The sequence below is a fragment of the Perognathus longimembris genome, chromosome 24, assembly GCF_023159225.1.
Source record: "Perognathus longimembris pacificus isolate PPM17 chromosome 24, ASM2315922v1, whole genome shotgun sequence".
Taxonomy (NCBI): domain Eukaryota; kingdom Metazoa; phylum Chordata; class Mammalia; order Rodentia; family Heteromyidae; genus Perognathus; species Perognathus longimembris.
This window is the reverse complement of record NC_063184.1, coordinates 30,966,329-30,984,732: the sequence shown is the minus strand read 5'-3', so window position 1 is coordinate 30,984,732 and position 18,404 is coordinate 30,966,329. Positions and strand designations below refer to the sequence as shown.

At 41.9% G+C, this 18,404-nt stretch overlaps 1 protein-coding gene across 8 annotated transcripts in view; it reads right to left on the bottom strand.

Annotated features, from left to right (window-relative positions):
* Inpp4b (inositol polyphosphate-4-phosphatase type II B) overlaps nucleotides 1–18,404 on the bottom strand; it is a 305,059-nt gene that overhangs the window by 135,854 nt on the left and 150,801 nt on the right. For all 8 annotated transcript variants that reach the window (XM_048333627.1, XM_048333628.1, XM_048333629.1 and 5 more), the window contains one exon: nucleotides 17–128. In XM_048333627.1, the coding sequence (XP_048189584.1) occupies nucleotides 17–128 (112 nt within the window). The remainder of the gene's footprint in view (nucleotides 1–16; nucleotides 129–18,404) is intronic.

The following is an 18,404-nucleotide window of genomic DNA, read 5'->3' as shown; positions in this document are numbered from 1 at the left end:
CTGGCTGAGGTTTTACCTTCTGCCCCTGTGCGTCCGTCGGGAGGGGGCCAGCGTCTCCCTCCTCGGTCTCCCCCATCTTCACCACGCTCACTTCTATGGTTCCCACCACCTTGCCACCATCGGAGGTTCTGCAAGCAGAAATGGAATGCAGAGGTATGAATCCTGTCAGTCCCAACGTGTGTGTGTGTGTGTGTGTGTGTGTGTGTGTGTGTGTGTGTGTGTGCTGGTACTCAATCTGAATCCAGTCTCCTTCCTCTCTCTCTCTCTCTCTCTCTCTCTCTCTCTCTCTCGCTCGTAACTAGCACTCTACCACTTGAGCCACGCCTCTGCCTCTAGCTTTTTGCCTTTTTGCTGGTGAATGGGAGATAAGCGTCTCACTGACGGGTCAGCCTGGTCTGGCGTTGAACCCTGATCCTCATACCTCAGCCTCTCCAGTCAGTAGTGTGCTTTTTTAATCGAATGAACACCATGAACTCATGAGATAAGACCCTAAACTGTCAAAAAACAACCTGGTGAAGAGGAAACTCCCCGAAGGCTATCAGGAGCAGCCACTGAGACAGCCTAAAGTGTCAGTACCTCAACCACCGAGTAACGCAGAAAAGAAGCACCCAATATGACTTTACGGCTAGGTAGGCCAGGGACTACAACATCTGAAGTCTGTAACTTCTCTGCCATAATCTTCCTTCTTCTAAGAACAAGTAAGGAAGATTCCCTCCAAGCCCAAATAAGTACATGTAAATCAGAATAATTCTACAGTTTACTTAGTGCAACCCCTTATTTTTTTAGATTAAAAAAGCCGGGGGCTGGGGATATAGCCTAGTGGCAAGAGTGCCTGCCTCGGATACACGAGGCCCTAGGTTCGATTCCCCAGCACCACATATACAGAAAACGGCCAGAAGCGGCGCTGTGGCTCAAGTGGCAGAGTGCTAGCCTTGAGCGGGAACAAGCCAGGGACAGTGCTCAGGCCCTGAGTCCAAGGCCCAGGACTGGCCAAAAAAAAAAAAAAAAAAAAAAAAGCCGAACCCCGGGCTGGGGATATGGCCTAGTGGCAAGAGCGCTTGCCTCGTATACATGAGGCCCTGGGTTCAATTCCCCAGCACCACGTATACAGAAAACGGTCAGAAGTGGCGCTGTGGCTCAAGTGGCAGAGTGCTAGCCTTGAGCAAAAGGAAGCCAGGGACAGTGCTCAGGCCCTGAGTTCAAGGCCCAGGACTGGCAAAAAAAAAAAAAAGCCAAACCTATAAAACATGGGAAGGCTTATAGGGTAACAAAATGGCAGCCCCAACTTATCTTTCGTGAGTCTACAGCTCCTTCATTAATATTGAACAGTTAATAATTCCATTCATTTCATCACTCTGATTAGCATCATTATTTTCATCAGCATAAAAATATTGAATGTGACATTATTAAAGAAAGCTAAAAATAAAACTACCAAACTAAGATTTTCTAGTTTCTTCATCTAAGCAAAAAAAAAAAAAATCCACAGAATTAATGGCACCATTATTCCATGGAAACATTGTGACATATATTACATTTTCCTCAGACTTTGTTGGGAAAGAGGCAGTGTGTTCTGTCTCAGGTCTGGGGTGTTGCCATAGCGTCTATCTAAGTGGAATAGACTGAATAACAGTGGGTACCATGAGACCTAATTAACTTTGCTCTTTTCTGAAATTTGTTCTTATCTTTAACACAAATACCAGGGGTTTTATTTCTTTTAGCCAATTCCTTCTAAATGCTGCTGCTTTATTATAAAAGGAATTAGGAAAGAGAGATAGGAAAATTAGTATAAGTAGTTTACCAAAATGCTAATTAAACAATGAATTAATTAAGTGAAAAGGAAGCATAATTATGTTGCAATTTTTTTTCTGATGAAAGGAAAATGTACACACTTTTAAACTATGTTTTAAGAAAATCAGAATAGGAAAATCCCAGTGATATTAATGTCCTAGTTCAATAATATAATGATATGCACACATGACTTACATTTTAAGCTGATATCATAATTTCTTACTACTATATGAAGTAAAATGCTTGTTAGTGTATTTAAACTCAGTGGAAATCACAATATTGACTCAATTATTTGACGTTAACACTGAAAACAACATAAATACAAGTTACAACACAATGTGTGATACTACTGAAAACTGGGATGGTTTTCAATAAACTCTTAAACCATTACCTATTTAAACATGACATACCACTTGTCCGAAATCACAACGTATCATATCTCTGGCTAATTTACCAATGCCTAGCGAAGCGTTTCATAAGAAATTCTTATCAGTACTGTGATATTTTTTTCTAGAAATCTGTGATCTTTCAGCTCACAGTTGGTGATCACAACTAACATCATCTTTTCCTTGTCAAGGAGAAGTACTTACCCTATTTGCTTCGGTACACTTAGATTTCTAGAAATCCACAACCTAGGTGTCAAATTATACATTTTCCACCCAGCTAAATCCAAATCATGAAGCTGATGATTGGAGACAGTAGGTAAGCTTTCACAGCCTCTCCCGGGGCTGTGTAGGATGCTGTCTAAGAGTGAACTCGAGGGTGGAGCTGGGTAAGGCTGCCCCAGGAGGCCTTGTTTCCCCCTCTGGATCTGGATCCTTCTTGATGAGTGACAGGGGTTCGGCCTTCCCCTATCTCCATCCTCCTTGCCGTATCCATTTAGCAGCAGCACAAATAGAGCTGCTGTTGCCATCCACCTGTCAGGTTGCATTGTGTTCCGTTCTCTCTCCCGACAGGTAGATATCCAAGATTGCAGTCTCATGGCATCTGCATTTCCGGGGTGATTCCAGGCTCCCTGGACACAGGAGGACTTGCCTGTGACCTGTGACCCATGCGTCTGCCAGGCTTACATTCTCAGCAGTGCAGCCTGCCTACACGGATCTGTAACTATTGACAAGCAAACACATCTCCCCAAAATGCTGAGCGAGGTACAGTAGGGTAAACTTCTGAATTACAGGGTGATTCCCTTCTTAAAGCATCTGGCTATTTCTCAATGCTTTGTCTTTTCCTTTTCTCATTGTCTTCTAGGTTACCTGCCTTGTCTTCTCCACGGACTCCCTGGATGAGAAGCAAAGCAAAGAGCTTGCTGAATTGAGTGATTCTAGGGAAGGCTGGCATCAATCTTTCTCTGAAATCACTTGAGGTGTCATTCCTTGAGTTCATTAAAGTACGTCACAAAATTGTGAGGAACAGAAAGGCAAATTGAGGGTATCAAGAACTGAACCCACACCATGCCAAAACACATCTCACCCTATTGCCAAAGAAAATGTAAGGGCAGGGTGGCATTTCCCAAAAGAGAAGTGTGCCCACTATCTGACTCATGCAACACCAACCCCTCTGTACAACACCTTAAGAATAACAATAAAATTACACTTTTTAAAAGTAACAAAGAAATAATAACAAGGATAATACTGTTTTCTACTTGTTTTGTGACAACCGTGCAAAGGGGTGTGAGTATCCACACCCCTCTTCATTTGAGGGTCACAAACGAAATCATCTGTGTCACGTACCCAAAGTTCTTTTCAATTTTGATATCATAGAGATTATTTTTAAAGGAATTGCTTGTGAGTGATTACCGATGCCTTCAGTATATTGCCCGTCATATTGGGGAAACTTAGTAATAACAACTTAATCATTATTTGCCACTAAGGTTCTATTGGATTTTAGCTACTGGAAATTCATCACATCTGACAGAAAATAATTCGAGGAGGGTTTTGAACTAAAAATCAAGAAACTCAAGTTCTACTTGTAACCCAGCTACACATTTGCTACTTGAACGGGTACATATCATTTTATTTCTCTACATTTCAATTTCTTTTACTCCAGAGAAAAAGAGTGGGTTTTCTCGCAGCTCTTCTGTAATAGCTTTCTAAACCGCATGCTCTAATCACTTGTATTATTTCCTCCTACACATTATTGGCATCATGGGTGGACAGGCACTTGAAGGAAATTGCAGGTACATTCTAGCCTCTCTGCTCTCTGCCTTCCCATCCACAAACAAACCAAATGCATGCCACACACCTGGGGAAAATGGAACAAAAAACAGGAGTGAACCAGGAGCAGAAGCGAGCTCCATACGGGTCTCCTAGTAATCCACATGGCAACAAGACGAAGATGCAGCAATAAACATCTCAGTCTACGTGAAGGTACTGGGTCATTACAGGAGCACATTGCTGGGTTATTACCACTGGTGAAGTCAGAGAGAGTCAGAAGAGAAGGAAAAGATACATAGCTCACGGCTTTGCAGTACTTGACTTACAAGGTCAAGTTACTCTTTCCATCAGCAGAGACTTAAATAGTTATCCATGCAAACAAGAGATGAAAAGCCATGGAGAGGGGTTGCGGGGGGGGGGGGGGGAGGAGACGACTTAAGCAATACAAATCTGTACTTTCTTCTCTCTAGGTTATCAGATACATAATACATTAATGATTAAGGCTCTTTAGAATCTGCTGTAAAATCAATGACTCAAATGAAATATTCAATTATACATATTGAAATAGACAGACACTTGCAGAAGACTGAAAGAAAAATATAAAACGGTCTTGTCTGTCTGCAGTTCTGAGAGTCAAACCCAGGGCCTTGTGCATGCTAGGCAAGCACTCTACCAAACTATCTCTGGGGTAATTATAGCTTTGTTTTCCTCACACAGCTGAGGACCGAACTCGGGGCCTTGCACTTGCCAGGCCAGGCGCTCTTACGCTGAGCTAAATCCACACACACAAACACACACACACACCCCAAACTATCTTTCAAGGAAGGAAAGATTAATGCAACTCTTTCTCTAAAGTTATTTCCCATTGATTCCGCCATTCTTAGTGAGAGAAAAAGAAAAAGAAAAGAGGGAAGTAGTATCCCTGGAAATGTTAAAGAGCAAAATGTAAAGGATTGCTGTGTATTTTAGAAATGCCACAGCGATGCAAACAAACGGCCACAAACATCCCTGGGCAAACCATCATTGTTAGCACTGTGGTCTTTGTGAATAGAAACAAGACGGGTGACACACAGAGGAGTTTGCAGATTGAGCCATGACTTGCATTTAAACTATCAGGCTTATCACTAAGGAATGAAAATCTCACCTGGACAGAAAAAAAAATAAACAGATCAAATATGCATAGACACAGTGAAGCAGTGGACCCTACATTCTTTCTGGTGAACACAGCAGCTAGATTTACTTGGGGTGCATGGTTGGATGTCTGAAAACACCTATAAGATGGATGATGTTTTTGAGTATCAGAAGCCCACAGAGCTCTCTTTAATAATCTAGTAAAAAAAAAAACAAAACTCCAGTATTTCTTGATATTAATGACTTACACACTCTTAATTTTAGTCCATGTTTTTTTTTTTCAATGTAATTGTTTTTTTTTTGTTTTTTTTTTTTGTTTTTTGGCCAGTCCTGGGGCTTGGACTCAGGGCCTGAGCACTGTCCCTGGCTTCTTCTTGCTCAAGGCTAGCACTCTGCCACTTGAGCCACAGCGCCACTTCTGGCCATTTTCTGTATATGTGGTGCTGGGGAATCAAACCTAGGGCCTCATGTATACGAGGCAAGCACTCTTGCCACTAGGCCAGCCCCAATGTAATTGTTTTGATTTCCCTTCCCTTCCAGAAATTCTATGTCATGGGGTCCGATCTTCCTTTTGAAGATTTATTGTAATTCTATTTTCCCAGATGGGGTCCCAATTTCCAGATCCAGAACTCTAAATTTCCTGCCACGTTTGCTTCAGAGAGCAGAGTATAAGCTTTTTGTTTTTTATAATTAACTTACTTTCTAAATCTTTCAGTAGTTGTACAAAGGAGTTTCCATTTAATGAAGCAGTTTCTGAACACAATGCCTCTCGATCCACGTCACCCCTTCCAACCTTCTCATTCATCCCTCCCCATCATCCCTCCCCTCACTCTTCTTCGTTTTAGAGGATTCTTGACTGCACTCTCCCGCTTTCTCTCTTCCTTCGTCTACCCTTTTCCCCTGGCCCCACCCCACCCCTTTCAAGTACTTGCCTCCTGGTGTTTATTCTGTGGAACTTTGACTTTGCCTCTCTAAGGAATTACATGATTTGAGTTCTCCCTTGGATCTGCCGTATTTCAGCTAATACATTTGTATACGTTTGCACATCACCCAATGTTTTTACTTACAAACGTGTAATCTAAATCCAGCTTCCATGTACAAAGGAAAACACACATCCTTTGTCTCTCCGGGGCCTGACTTACTGAACATAATTTTTCCCTCAGGTCTTTCCATTTCTTTACAAATGGTGCAACATCATTGCAATGGAGGAGTAAAATTCAATGACATATATATAGTCCATATTTCCTTGACCCATTCGTCCATCGAGGGCAGAGTGGAGTCTTATTTTGAAGGTGGAGTGAGACACACTGGGAGGCACTGGCTGGAAAGTAGAGGGTGAAGAAGAATCGGAGGCAGTGGGAGCTGGAGACGCCGCGGCGTTCTCTCCTGAGAGGAGGAGAGGGTGGAGGCCAACTAGACCCAGGGGAAGCGGTGGGAAGCCGGCAGGAAGGAGGAGGCTGCAAATATTGTAGGTTTGCGAAACTATTTAAAGGTCAGTTAGCACGAGGTGGTTGGATGTGATCGTTTGTTGTTCAAGGACAGGAAACCAGAGCTCTTTTTAACAACTGGACAGTAGGCAGACAGGGTGATCAGGACCTTGGGGGGAATTTTCAAATTCCTCTTCTCATGGAAATAGGAACCAGATAAAGTCAGTTTAAGAAAGGGGAAGAGGAAAGACCACTTCTGAAGGATTTAAAGATCCTTATGATATAGCATGATCACAACATAAATGCTAGGGGCTGGGGAGTAGCTAAATTGTAGAATGCATACTTAGCAGGCACTGCTAGGGTCCTGGGTTTGATTCCCTGCTAGGATGAAATGTTTTGAGACAATAGGAAAGAAAACGATGGGGGAATGAAAAGCAAAGAGGTCCTGTGATCAATTGAGGCATTCTAGGCATTTCAACCATTATAGGTCAAAGGGATAAGGAGCAACTAGAAAGACAAGCAGAGAACCAGGATCGACCAGTGGTAGGAAGGATTGACAAAAAAGTCTAGGGTCCCAGACACCAAGTAACAAACCAGCCTGAGGAGCGAGGAGAGAGCGATGGGTGCACTGTGTAGATCCAACTATAGTGGAGCACAGAGAATTAGCCACTAGATTTAGCAGCATGGGCCACCGCTGATGGTGACAAGTGCTGTGTAGGTAAGAGGACAGGGTGAAAGCCAGGGGGGGACAGGTTCACAAGGCCATCTGAGGAAGAACTAGAGATGGCTCTGAAGAGGCTCCGTGGTGAACAGAAGCAGGGAAAGGAAGTGTGAGTTAGGAGAAAATGAGGAAGACTGGCTGGCAGCTTTTGCAGATAGATAGATAGATAGATAGATAGATAGATAGATGGATGGATGGATGGATGGATGGATGGATGGATGGATGGATGGATGGACGGACGGACAGACAAACAGACAGACAGACGGACGGATGGATGGACGGACGGATGGACGGACAGACAGACAGATAGATAGATAGATAGATAGATAGATAGATAGATAGATAGATGGATGGATAGACAGACAGACAGACAGACAGATAGATAGATAGTAGATAGATAGTAGATAGAGATAGATAGATGACAGATAGAAGATAGATAGATGACAGATAGATGGTAGATAAAAGATAGATGACAGATAGATAGATATAGATGACAGATAGATAAAAGATAGATAGATGATAGATAGATAGATAGATGATAGATAGATAGATAGATAGATAGATAGATAGATAGATAGATAGATAGACAGATTTATGAGCAAGAGAAGAAAGGAAAGAATTGCTAATGCCCTCAGATCGGTGAGAAGAGACGAGATCCAAATGGGAAGGGGGTGTAAAGCTGCAGCAAGAGGACAAAGCCAAAGTGGATACACGTAGGCTGGGAAATAGGACAAGGGAAATTGCTAAATTCCTTTTTTCAATGAAACAGAAACCAGATAAATAAACAGTGAAAGAGGAAGACAGAGATGTTCTAGATGGTTTAGGGATGAGGTAACGTAGACTCCTGTTCTCAGGCAGTGGGAGGGTGAACACACAAGGAAACAGAGCTGAGCTATGGACAGTATCAGGGCACTGGCGGGATTAAAGGCCCCCCCACCCAGACGCCGTCTGTAGACACAGGAGTCAGGTCGTGATCCCAGCCTGCTCCGTGGTGGGGGCAACTGTGGAGTAAGTCAGCTAGACATTGGGGATATTATTGGGGCTAGTTACCTTACGTATTTTGTTAAACAAAACCATAGCTTTTGTAGTGTTAAGGGGTTAATTACATGCTTGGTCCGTGGAGTATAACAAGAGATTAAAATGAAAACTCGTGGGAAGTGTTACATATCCTTTTCTGAGAATCGTAATGAAATGTGTTCCTAAGGAAGTTCACTGGTTTTAACTAGCCTGGGTATAACCATGGTTTTTCTATGATTCTGACACAGACTCCGCGGAATTCTTAGTATTCAGATCTACTAAGATCCGACAGTACTTTAAGCTATGTGCGGCGTTCAATATCATCCAGCCCAGCTCGGGGGAAACCGAGTCATCCGCAGGAATGTGTGTTTGCCAGGAATTGTAAGAGTCAGAAGACGACATCTTCTTTCTGGGAATTTATTTCCGGAGGCCAAAACATCATGTGGAAATTTACTTACGTGTGGTTTATGCTTTTATGTGTCAATTCGTCCAATAAAGGCTTTGTCTTTATTTATTTATTTTTTAATCTTCCCCGAAAATCGCAGTGGCTTTTCTTAGCTCTCCACGGCCCCCCTGGAGTTGGAGGCGACCTCGGCAGACGCGGAGCCTGTGGACCTTTCTTGTGGGCGTGGGGTGCTTGGGCATGGCCATCCTCTCTCTGGGTCTGCCTGAGGTTTCTTCTTCTCGCCTGCAGCCCGAGCTCTCGCCTCCTCCCTCTGTGTCTGAGTGATGATGTCCTCTGTGGGTGAGGAGAACTGCTCCTCCAAGCGTCTTCAGCCCCTCAGGACCTGCGGTGTGCGGGTCCAGGGGTGTGCTTTCAAGTGACTTCTGCCCAGAATCCTTTGCGCTGTGAGTTGCAACCGGGGAACCGTTGGGCGCTGCGAAGAGCAGATGAGCTTCCATCCACAGCCCCTTTCAGAGGCCCCAAATCACTCTATTCCCCTCCTTTTTCTGGCAAGGAGTCCACGCAAACACAAATTACCTCCACACCACACGTTAGGAGCTCATGGCCACACACCACATGGACGCACGCAGGAACCATCTGCCACACACACGGCCATCAGCCTGTAGTCAGACGTGCGTTTCTTTTTGTCCTGGATTACTAAACGTTTCCCATTTCACTTCTCAAGTTTTATTGTGTGTTTGTGTTTTGTTGGTGGTGGTGATAGTGTGTGTGTGTGTGTGTGTGTGTGTGTGTGTGTGAATCCATACTGAGGCTTAAACTCAGGCGAATGGGCTCTTACTTATGGCTTTTTTGCTGGTTTATTGGAAATAAAAGACTCTCCCAGATATGTCTGCCTGAGCTCACTTTGAATGGCGATCCTCAGATCTCAGCTTCCTGAGTGGCTTGAATTACAGACAGGAGCCACCAGTGCCTGGCTTCTTTTAAATTCACTGGTTTCTCCTGAAGTGGGCCTGATTCTTGACAGCTTTCATAGATTCCATTCTGTAGACGAGAGGCCCGGTTGGCAGGACGAGTGTGATCTTAGAAGTCTACTCTGACAGAGTCTCCCTACCTCCGTCGTTGTCTCCTAAACCAACGCCATGAATGACAGAGAAGTTTGTTGTCGAGTTCTGAGATCAGGGATTCGGCGCTAGTTGAGTTCTGGTGAAGACTCTTTGTGGCTTATAGATGGCTACTGCCTAGCTCTGTCCTCACATGAAAGAGAGAGAACAAGCTCTCAGGGTCTCTCTTCTTGTCAGGGCACAAATCCCCTCAAAAGGCCCCACCTTCAACTTACTAAACTTCAGCACCTGCCCAAGCCCCCCATCCCCGATTCCATCACACAGTGCATCTGGAAGGCAAGGCTGCACGGGCACCTTGAACGTGCATCCCTGGTACAAGCTACTGTCTCTCCTCACCTGGACTGAGGAGAAGCATTCCTCCTTGGTCTCCGGCGCCCACGCATGCCCTCTGACATCTACCTAACCCCGCAGAAGTCAGAGAGAAAGTCAGCATAAGCCACTTCCTTGCTCAGAGGGGACCCCCCCCCCCCCCCGTCTCTTGATTATACCAGGCCTTTGTTTTAGCTTCGCCTTCCCTGGGCATGCCAACCCCAGCGACAGCTATAGAGCGACTACTGCTCTCCAGCAGCGTGCTTCTGCTCAAATGCCCCTCCCAGACGAGACCGGCAGTGCTCTCCCATTGGACAAGGCTGGCGTGGGGGTGGGGAGAGAGGGGAATGACCAAAGACAAGGAACCCTCAAACACTGATGCTGGGATCTTATGTGAAAGAAGAACAAAGCTATTCAGCACCCAGTGTTATGAGCTCCTCATGAGCTGATGATGAAGCAACTGATAGTTACTGGTGACCGCTAGCTCACCGCATCGCATCCGCACGTGCTTATGACGAGGCACAGCAATCACCTAATGCCAAGTGTTACAGCAGCTTCATGTGCCTTTGCCATTTCTATTCCCTGGAACCTTCATGCACATCATCTCAGGCTACTTTTCAAATGAACTAGGCGGGAAAGATGCCAACATATGAACAGTACTTGCTTTAAGGACTAGTGATGGTGCAGAGGAAATGGAGATCATAGGGAAGAAAAAGTAGGGAGAAAAATGTTATTTCTCCTATTCATGTACAAGGGGATCCTTCTCTTTAAACCAGGTTCGCGAATCTACAATTTAAACTCTTCTTGGTGGTATTATTCTTATTACTCGACAGGGCAGGAAAGGGAATGCAATCAAATGAATTCCCAGTTATAGATGATCGTCTCTGAGGACTCCAGTGAACACATCTGATTCTGAAGACATCTTAAGCTTTGATCCTGCAAGGGTTATCCTCCCGGAACACAGACACCATCTAACATGCATTAACACATTTCCCTGTATAACTCATTAGGGTCCCTAAGAAAAACAAACATGACTTCCTTCTCGCCTCCTATTCCCTAAACACAAATCACAAATGGAGACAATCCTTCAGCAATGATCACCAGGGATTTAGCCCTCATCTAACTCCAATCTTCATTTCAGAGTCAATGAAGTCGTGACCCCAGCTTCTCAGTCTCTCGGTAATGCAGAACACAGATCACAGTTCTTAGGAGTGATGAGACTTAGTTTCTGCACCTTGCTGTCACAAGTAATCTATAGGGCAGGCTTTAGGACTTGTGAGTCACCTGTATGGGCTACATATAAATAGGGATGACTCAGAAATAAGAAGGGAACGTTCTCAGGATGAATATTCATGTACTATTATAAAATGTTGCATTGTTCCCTAATCACAGTTTCCCTTGGTGGTTATCTGGGATTCTGAGCTGACAATTAATTCCAGAAGGATCCCTTCCTCTTCCCAGAGAAACTCATTAGCCTTCCATCCTAACTCCATCTCTCTGTAAGACTGGGATAGGGGAACCTGTCTGTCTGTAAAGGAGTCTGAAAGGTGTCTACAAAAAAAACCCAGAAACCTCTGCAGGGAATGTATTCATTCCTAGCTTATATTCATGTGAGTCCTCAAACTCAAAAGAAAATCTCACTGCCATTTTATTTCCATGACCAACACTCTTTCAACTCAAAGAATTTAGAAACTTACTAAAACAATCCTTGAAAATATAATAATAATAATAATAATAATAATAATAATACAATTTCACATCTGACATTATAAAACCAGTTTTATGTATTTTGACTATTTCTCTATCCCTGGAACCCTCATATCTCTGATATCATCTCAGGTCTATTTTTCAAATGAGCTTAGAGGAAAATAAAATATCACTTGACTGGCATTTGTTCAAAGAAACGGGATAGTAGAAATAAAGGGTTCTTATTTCTTATTACAGTGTTAGGGTATCACTTTCTTTAAATCTGGCTTATAAATCTATAATTTATACATTTTCAGTTGCATAACTACCATTGCTAGAAAGGTTGAAATTTTTAAGCAAAGGAATGAACTCCCGCTGACAGTCCTGGGACCCTAATTTCCTCCTGTGTTGCAATCTCAGAGTCATCGGAGAGTAAAGTCATCTGGCATTAAAGGCCGCCACGTTTGCAGCCATCCATGTTTATGGGTGCCAGCAGCGTCTCGGTACCAAGACATTTAGTGTGAGTTGGCCGTTTGCACAAGAAATAAGCAAGCCCCAAAGCCCTTAGAAACCCCTCTTTCCTATTTACTGTGTTAGCCCTTGGAAAGTCTTCAGTTTTATTCTAGATGTAAGAGAAGACTAATCCCCACTAAATAGTACTTCTAAATTTAGGACTGAAACTTTCAAACTCACTTTCAGTGAAAGACTGTAACAAAGAACTATTGGAAAGATAAAAATAATTCAGGCACAGTGCTTCAAGTGCCTTTCAAGATGAAACTAGGGCAAAAGGAATTGTAAAACTCCATCTCAATCAATGAAAAGACGAACTAGGTACGGTAGTACGGTCATTACAACTATTGAGATAGCACAAATAGGAGGACTGCAATTTAAGCTTGCCCAGATATTAGACAAGATACACTTTACAAAATAATAAAAGCAAAAAACGACTAGGGATGTGGCTTCAGTGGTAGACTATTTGCCTAACAAGTGCAAGGCCCCAACTTCAACTCCAGTGCATTAAATAAATGAAACAAAGTAAAAATTAATTAATTAATTAAAGGTATTTACTCTGGTCTTTCACGGACAGATAAGGTCTGAATTGTGTGATCATTGTGTGTGTGTGTGTGTGTGTGTGTGTGTGTGTGTTATAAGTCCTCAAATTTATTTCTATCGATCAATTTTCATTTTAAACACTGAAGGAATATGTTTGTTTACATCCTAATTTGTGCATCAACATCAGATACAAGCAATATCTAGCCAGGCACTGGTAGCTCACATTTGTATTCTTAGTTACTCAAGAGGCTGAGATCTGATCAAAGTCAGCCCAGGCAGGAAAGTCCATGAAAATCTAACCTCTAATTAACCACTAGAACACCAGAAGTGGTGCTATGGCTCACAGTGGTAGAGCACTAGCCTTGAACGAAAAGAGCTCAGGGACAGCACCCAGGCCCAGAGTTCAAGCACCACGACCCCCCCCCCCCCGCCCCCAAATGGTAGACACAAGATATCCAACTTGCATCTACAAGGGAGAGATTTTTTTTTATGAAAAATAGGACACTGACATTTAGAGCAGACCTAACTAACCTGTATTCTAAGATTCGGTAACTTTTCCACCCATCCTTCCAGGAAGATGGTAGAACTGCTCCACAATGCAATGAAATCACTCTTGCGAGGCATTGGTTTAAAGAACGATGCTTAATAACCTAAGATTTTCTAGGAGAATCTAAAAGACTTAAGTACATTGATTAGGGAATACAGTGTGTCACTTAGTCAACCTTTCAGCTGGGACCAAAGCAGCCATCTCCCTTGATAGCACAGCATTGAGAAAAGCAATGGGGTTATGACATCAGAGTTGGCTCTAGTTAAATAAAACCAAATAAACTTGCTTGATCTCTCCTTTTCCTCCTACTTTTTTGGTCTTTGCTCTATTTTCCTCATTTATCATATTAATTGTGATAGGTTTTCAGTGCTCATTACCTTTCCTGAAGAAAACAGTATTCTTACTTTCTCTGTCTCAACTCTTTAACTTATTGAGAATAGCCACTCTTAGCCATAGCTACACTGATATGCTTTTGAGAGCCACAGGGTACCACACTCGACAGGCATTAGTGTTGTTAGTGTTCATAAACTAAGTCAGGAATCCCTGGGCCAGAGCTTTCTATTAGGAGGAATGGGTTGCTCAGGACAAGTGACATTCTCGCTGCTCTCTACACAGTTTCTGTACTGGGTGTGGATATGAAGTAGAACTAACCCTGTGTAGCCAGAAACACACAAGAAATCTCACTGGAAGCACACGTAAAAGTTTATGATCTTCTCAGGACCACTGGTCCTCGACTACCTAAACAAAAAGGCTCAGGACCTGCTTCTTCTAGCGTCTACTTAAAAGCAAGACAGGAAGACTAGGCACAAACCACAGGAAACTGAGGAGCCAATGGGAAGCAATTTAGGAGTAGGGTGGCTAAATGATTCCATTGATGTGCCTCACAATATAACCTCTTTGTTACCAGAGAGGGTAAGTTTGTAGACTATCGGGGTCATCTAGATGGATAACAGAATATTTCTCGGGCAAGGCTACTGAAGGTTCCGAGACATCCTAGTGTAAAATAAGACCACTTTATTTTTTTGAATATAGGGTTTATAAAATATTTGAATGCAGACTTCCTCTATTATACAACCTGAACTAAAAATGGAAGAAAACACTGGTGTTGCAAAACTGTATTTGGAAAGACCCAACACAAATGTGTCCAGAGCAATTGAAGCACAGTAATAATGATAAAAGGAGCGTTGGCAAATGTGAGGAGACCTAATGCAAAATTTTCAGGTCAAATATAATTTCTCTTAGGCCTAATCATTTTGCAAATTATCTCCAAAGGTAAATTAGCTCTCCAACGTCTTAAGCAGGCAGGTCTTTGTGTATAGACACTAACATATGATTTGCATTTGAAAAGAAGGGAGACTTCAGGCTTTTCTTGTGTAAATTGAGATGCTATTGAAGTGTACACCAAGCATACATACCCTGTCGGTGACTGACAACTCTACACCAGCTCATAACCCTACAAATCTAGTACCTTTCCAATAGTGCAACTTAAGGAAATGTCATTGCTTCCCATAGTCATGAGAATAAATCAGGAACATAAAGAAAAGCTCACAGCATATAACTCGAGAGACATTTCCATCATAATTTTAAAAAATCTGGTGAAACAAAATAGAAATATTAATAACAAAAAGTTAAATATATGAAGAGCACTGAATTCTCAGTGGATGCTACTTCAGATCATCTGGACAGCGTACCTCTCATGTCCTCTTGAAAAGAAAAACTGAAAAACAGAGAACGGAGGGGAGTCGATAAGGAAATGTCAGACACCTGTCATCCTAGCTACTCAGGAGGCTGAGATCTGAGGATCAACGTTCAGTGCCCGCCTGGATAGCAAAGTCTGTGAGACCCTTATCTCCAATGAACCAGCAAAAAGTCTCAAGTGGAAATGTGTCTCAAGTGGGAGAGCAGGTAGAGCACTCACCAGGAGTGAAAAGCTAAGCGATGGTATGAGACACAACAGTATAGGGCACTGAGTTCAAGCCCTAGTACAAATCACCATCATCACCATCATCATCATCATCATCATCATCCCTCACATTTACGAAGCACCAGGCACCATGGCAAACATCTCACATCAGAAGCGCCCACAGTCTTGCAATAAGCCCTGTGAGATGGAACCCACATCTGCCTCCATCACAGGCATGAACACGGAGGCTCAGCCCTATCCGAATCCAGCTAGATTCGGGGGAAACTAGGATCCAGGCTTAGGTATGCCTCTAAACCACACCGCCATCACACGCTCTGTCTTTACTGTCTGAATCTCCTATTTGTGTAATTTGCATTTTCAGTTTTATAATGAGTTGATGGAATTTTAACAGTTATTACAAGATGGCTTATAGTATAGCCTTTCCATAATTTTCAGCAATTATCGCTAAGGATGTTATTTTTTTTTCATTTGCTATTATTCTAGTATTTTTAGAAACAGTGGATTTGAGTTTTGAGCTCGTGTGTGTGTGTGTGTGTGTGTGTGTGTGTGTGTGAGAAAGAGAGAGTTTAAGGAGGTTATTCAAAACCTCAAAATAACTTGGAAACTTCACAAATTTGAGCTTACTTTCCTTAAGCCCAAATGTTTGGAAATAAAAAAAATAAGCATTCATGGTTTACAAGAAAAACAGTCCTAAAGTGATATATGTATACCACACTTATCCATCAAAACATTCTATGAGCTTATTTGGCCTGAAGGCTAATATCTGAGAAACAAGGTTCAAAGCCAGCCCAAGCAAATAAATTTGGATGGCCTTTATCTCTGATTGACCACCAAGAAGACAGAAGTGGCGGTGTGGCTTACGTGGTAGAGAGACATCCTTTAGTGAAAAAGCTAAGCAAACGTGTGAGGCCTAATAAGTACACAATCGCACCAAAAAATACTCTATGTCATACTTAATATATTGTTGTGTGTAAGTTTGTATATGTACACACATATCTAACTGATACATCAGATAGGGAGATTTTAAAAATAAGGGGTTGAGCAATTTTCTCCATACCCTTACTTAACAATTTGTATTTTATAAATCACAATCCTGTATGTCTATACTGGGTCATTAAGTCTTACTGTATTGAAAGAGAGAGCACTATTGCAAAAGTGGTGAAAATAAGACAAATTTTCTTTGTATGAGAAAATGTTTGCACATCAGAACTTTTTTAATCTGCTTATCCTTAATATCGTATATTATTCACGATCATAATATCATACGCATTATTACTATGATGATATTTATGATCGCTTAGTTTGGAAGTTACAAAAACAATCATGAAGCATTTGTAAGACATATGGCTGAAAGTCCCATGACCAGGTAAAGGTTCCAGCTACGGTGCATGTACTGAAATAGATGCTGATTCTAAGCAAGGGGTTTAGCATGTCCAACACTTTACACGCTGTCACTCGCCGCTGCTATGTAAGCTGTCTCAGCTACATTTCAAAGCTTACAATGCATCATGTTGACTTAGAGAGAATCCACCCAGATGCAAGGATCTAAGCCCATCGATAAAAGACCTAAGGACCTAAGCAAGGATCTAACCCATCTACAAAAAATATAAAGAAGTCATCAGAGCAAATCAAAACTCCAACAAATAAATACCGAAGCTTTACATTATTCACACATAAACTTGGTTTTAAGTATTAAGATATTGATGCCTCTCAGCTCTCCAAAGGATGGACAACAGAACAGAAAAGGATGAGAGATTCTGTTAGGTTGTGAGTGTTCTACAAGGTAGTAAAATATATACATACCAGGTTCTGGACTCAAACCAAACTGGGATCTAGTCTTCCTTACATAGTCGCCAAGTATGGGACTTTAGACAACTACAGATAGATAGATAGATAGATAGATAGATAGATAGATGGATAGATGGATAGATAGATAGATAGATAGACGGACAGACAATGCTGCATGGATTAAATAAGATAATGCATGATAAGTGTCTCCTTGGTTTCCTGCATGCTAATTGATGCCCAACAAAGAGCTCATTCCTCAAACATGCTACTAATGATATTGACTGAAAATATGTAGTGCTTTGGCCTCAATGCGAATCCAGGTATAATATTCGAAACTTTATCAGTTATATGCTGTTTCCTCAATTTCCGTTGCACTAGGAAGTTCTGGAGCCTGAGTTTTGTTCTGTTTTTCCACAGCAGCGTCTCTCCGAGGGACTAGCCTGTCGCTCACTGCCTCTGATGTTATTGACTCAGGATGAGGAAGGGACCGTGGGCACAGTGATGGGGCAGCCCACAGGCTGCCGGTGGTTCTGCTCTAGACTCACAATGGAGATCTTCTATCACACATCCAGGAGCCTGAAGGCCATTTCCAACGGACATGCTAGGACGAGGATAATCTGGGTATGGTATCAGTGACAATGAACAGCTAGTATTTTCAGCTGGTCATTTGACACTTCCAATTGGAAATCATTACAGTAAAAAAAAAAACCATAAAGATTTTTATGTTTCCACAAACAAACAAGAGCACTACAAAACGTTTAAAAGCTAAGACCTAAAGGAAGCTAGACAGAAGTCTGCCTGCATATTACAACAATTCTCCGTTATGAGCCTAATAATGCAATACTATCAAATCACAATGCAGAAATATGAAGAGAAAAAAAGAGAAGAAAGTGGAAGTATACATTCCACAATAAACCATAGAAACTTGTCATGTAATAAAGTAAATGCAATGGAAATTCATCAAATACATTTAATGTCATGAATTGCTAGTTGAAAATGGTTGTTAGTTGGAGAGAGAATCAAGCAAGATATTTCCTAGTCCCCTAAAAACAGCCCCTATGTCTCTTCATAGTAAGAGATTCTTTAGATTTAAAAATAATACCCTAAACATTTTTTTCATCCACTTCAACTCTACAAACATTGTAGGACAGTATACTTCATGTGTATTTAACTATAAAATTTATAAATTTTAAAAGATTTACAATTTAGAGCTACAAATTTTAAAATAATTTTAAAATTCTCCCTAATACTCTTCTTAGTATTAAAGTACTCTTAGTATTCTAAAGTGTCCTTATATTACTCATAGTATTGAAATATTCTTAGTACTGAAATA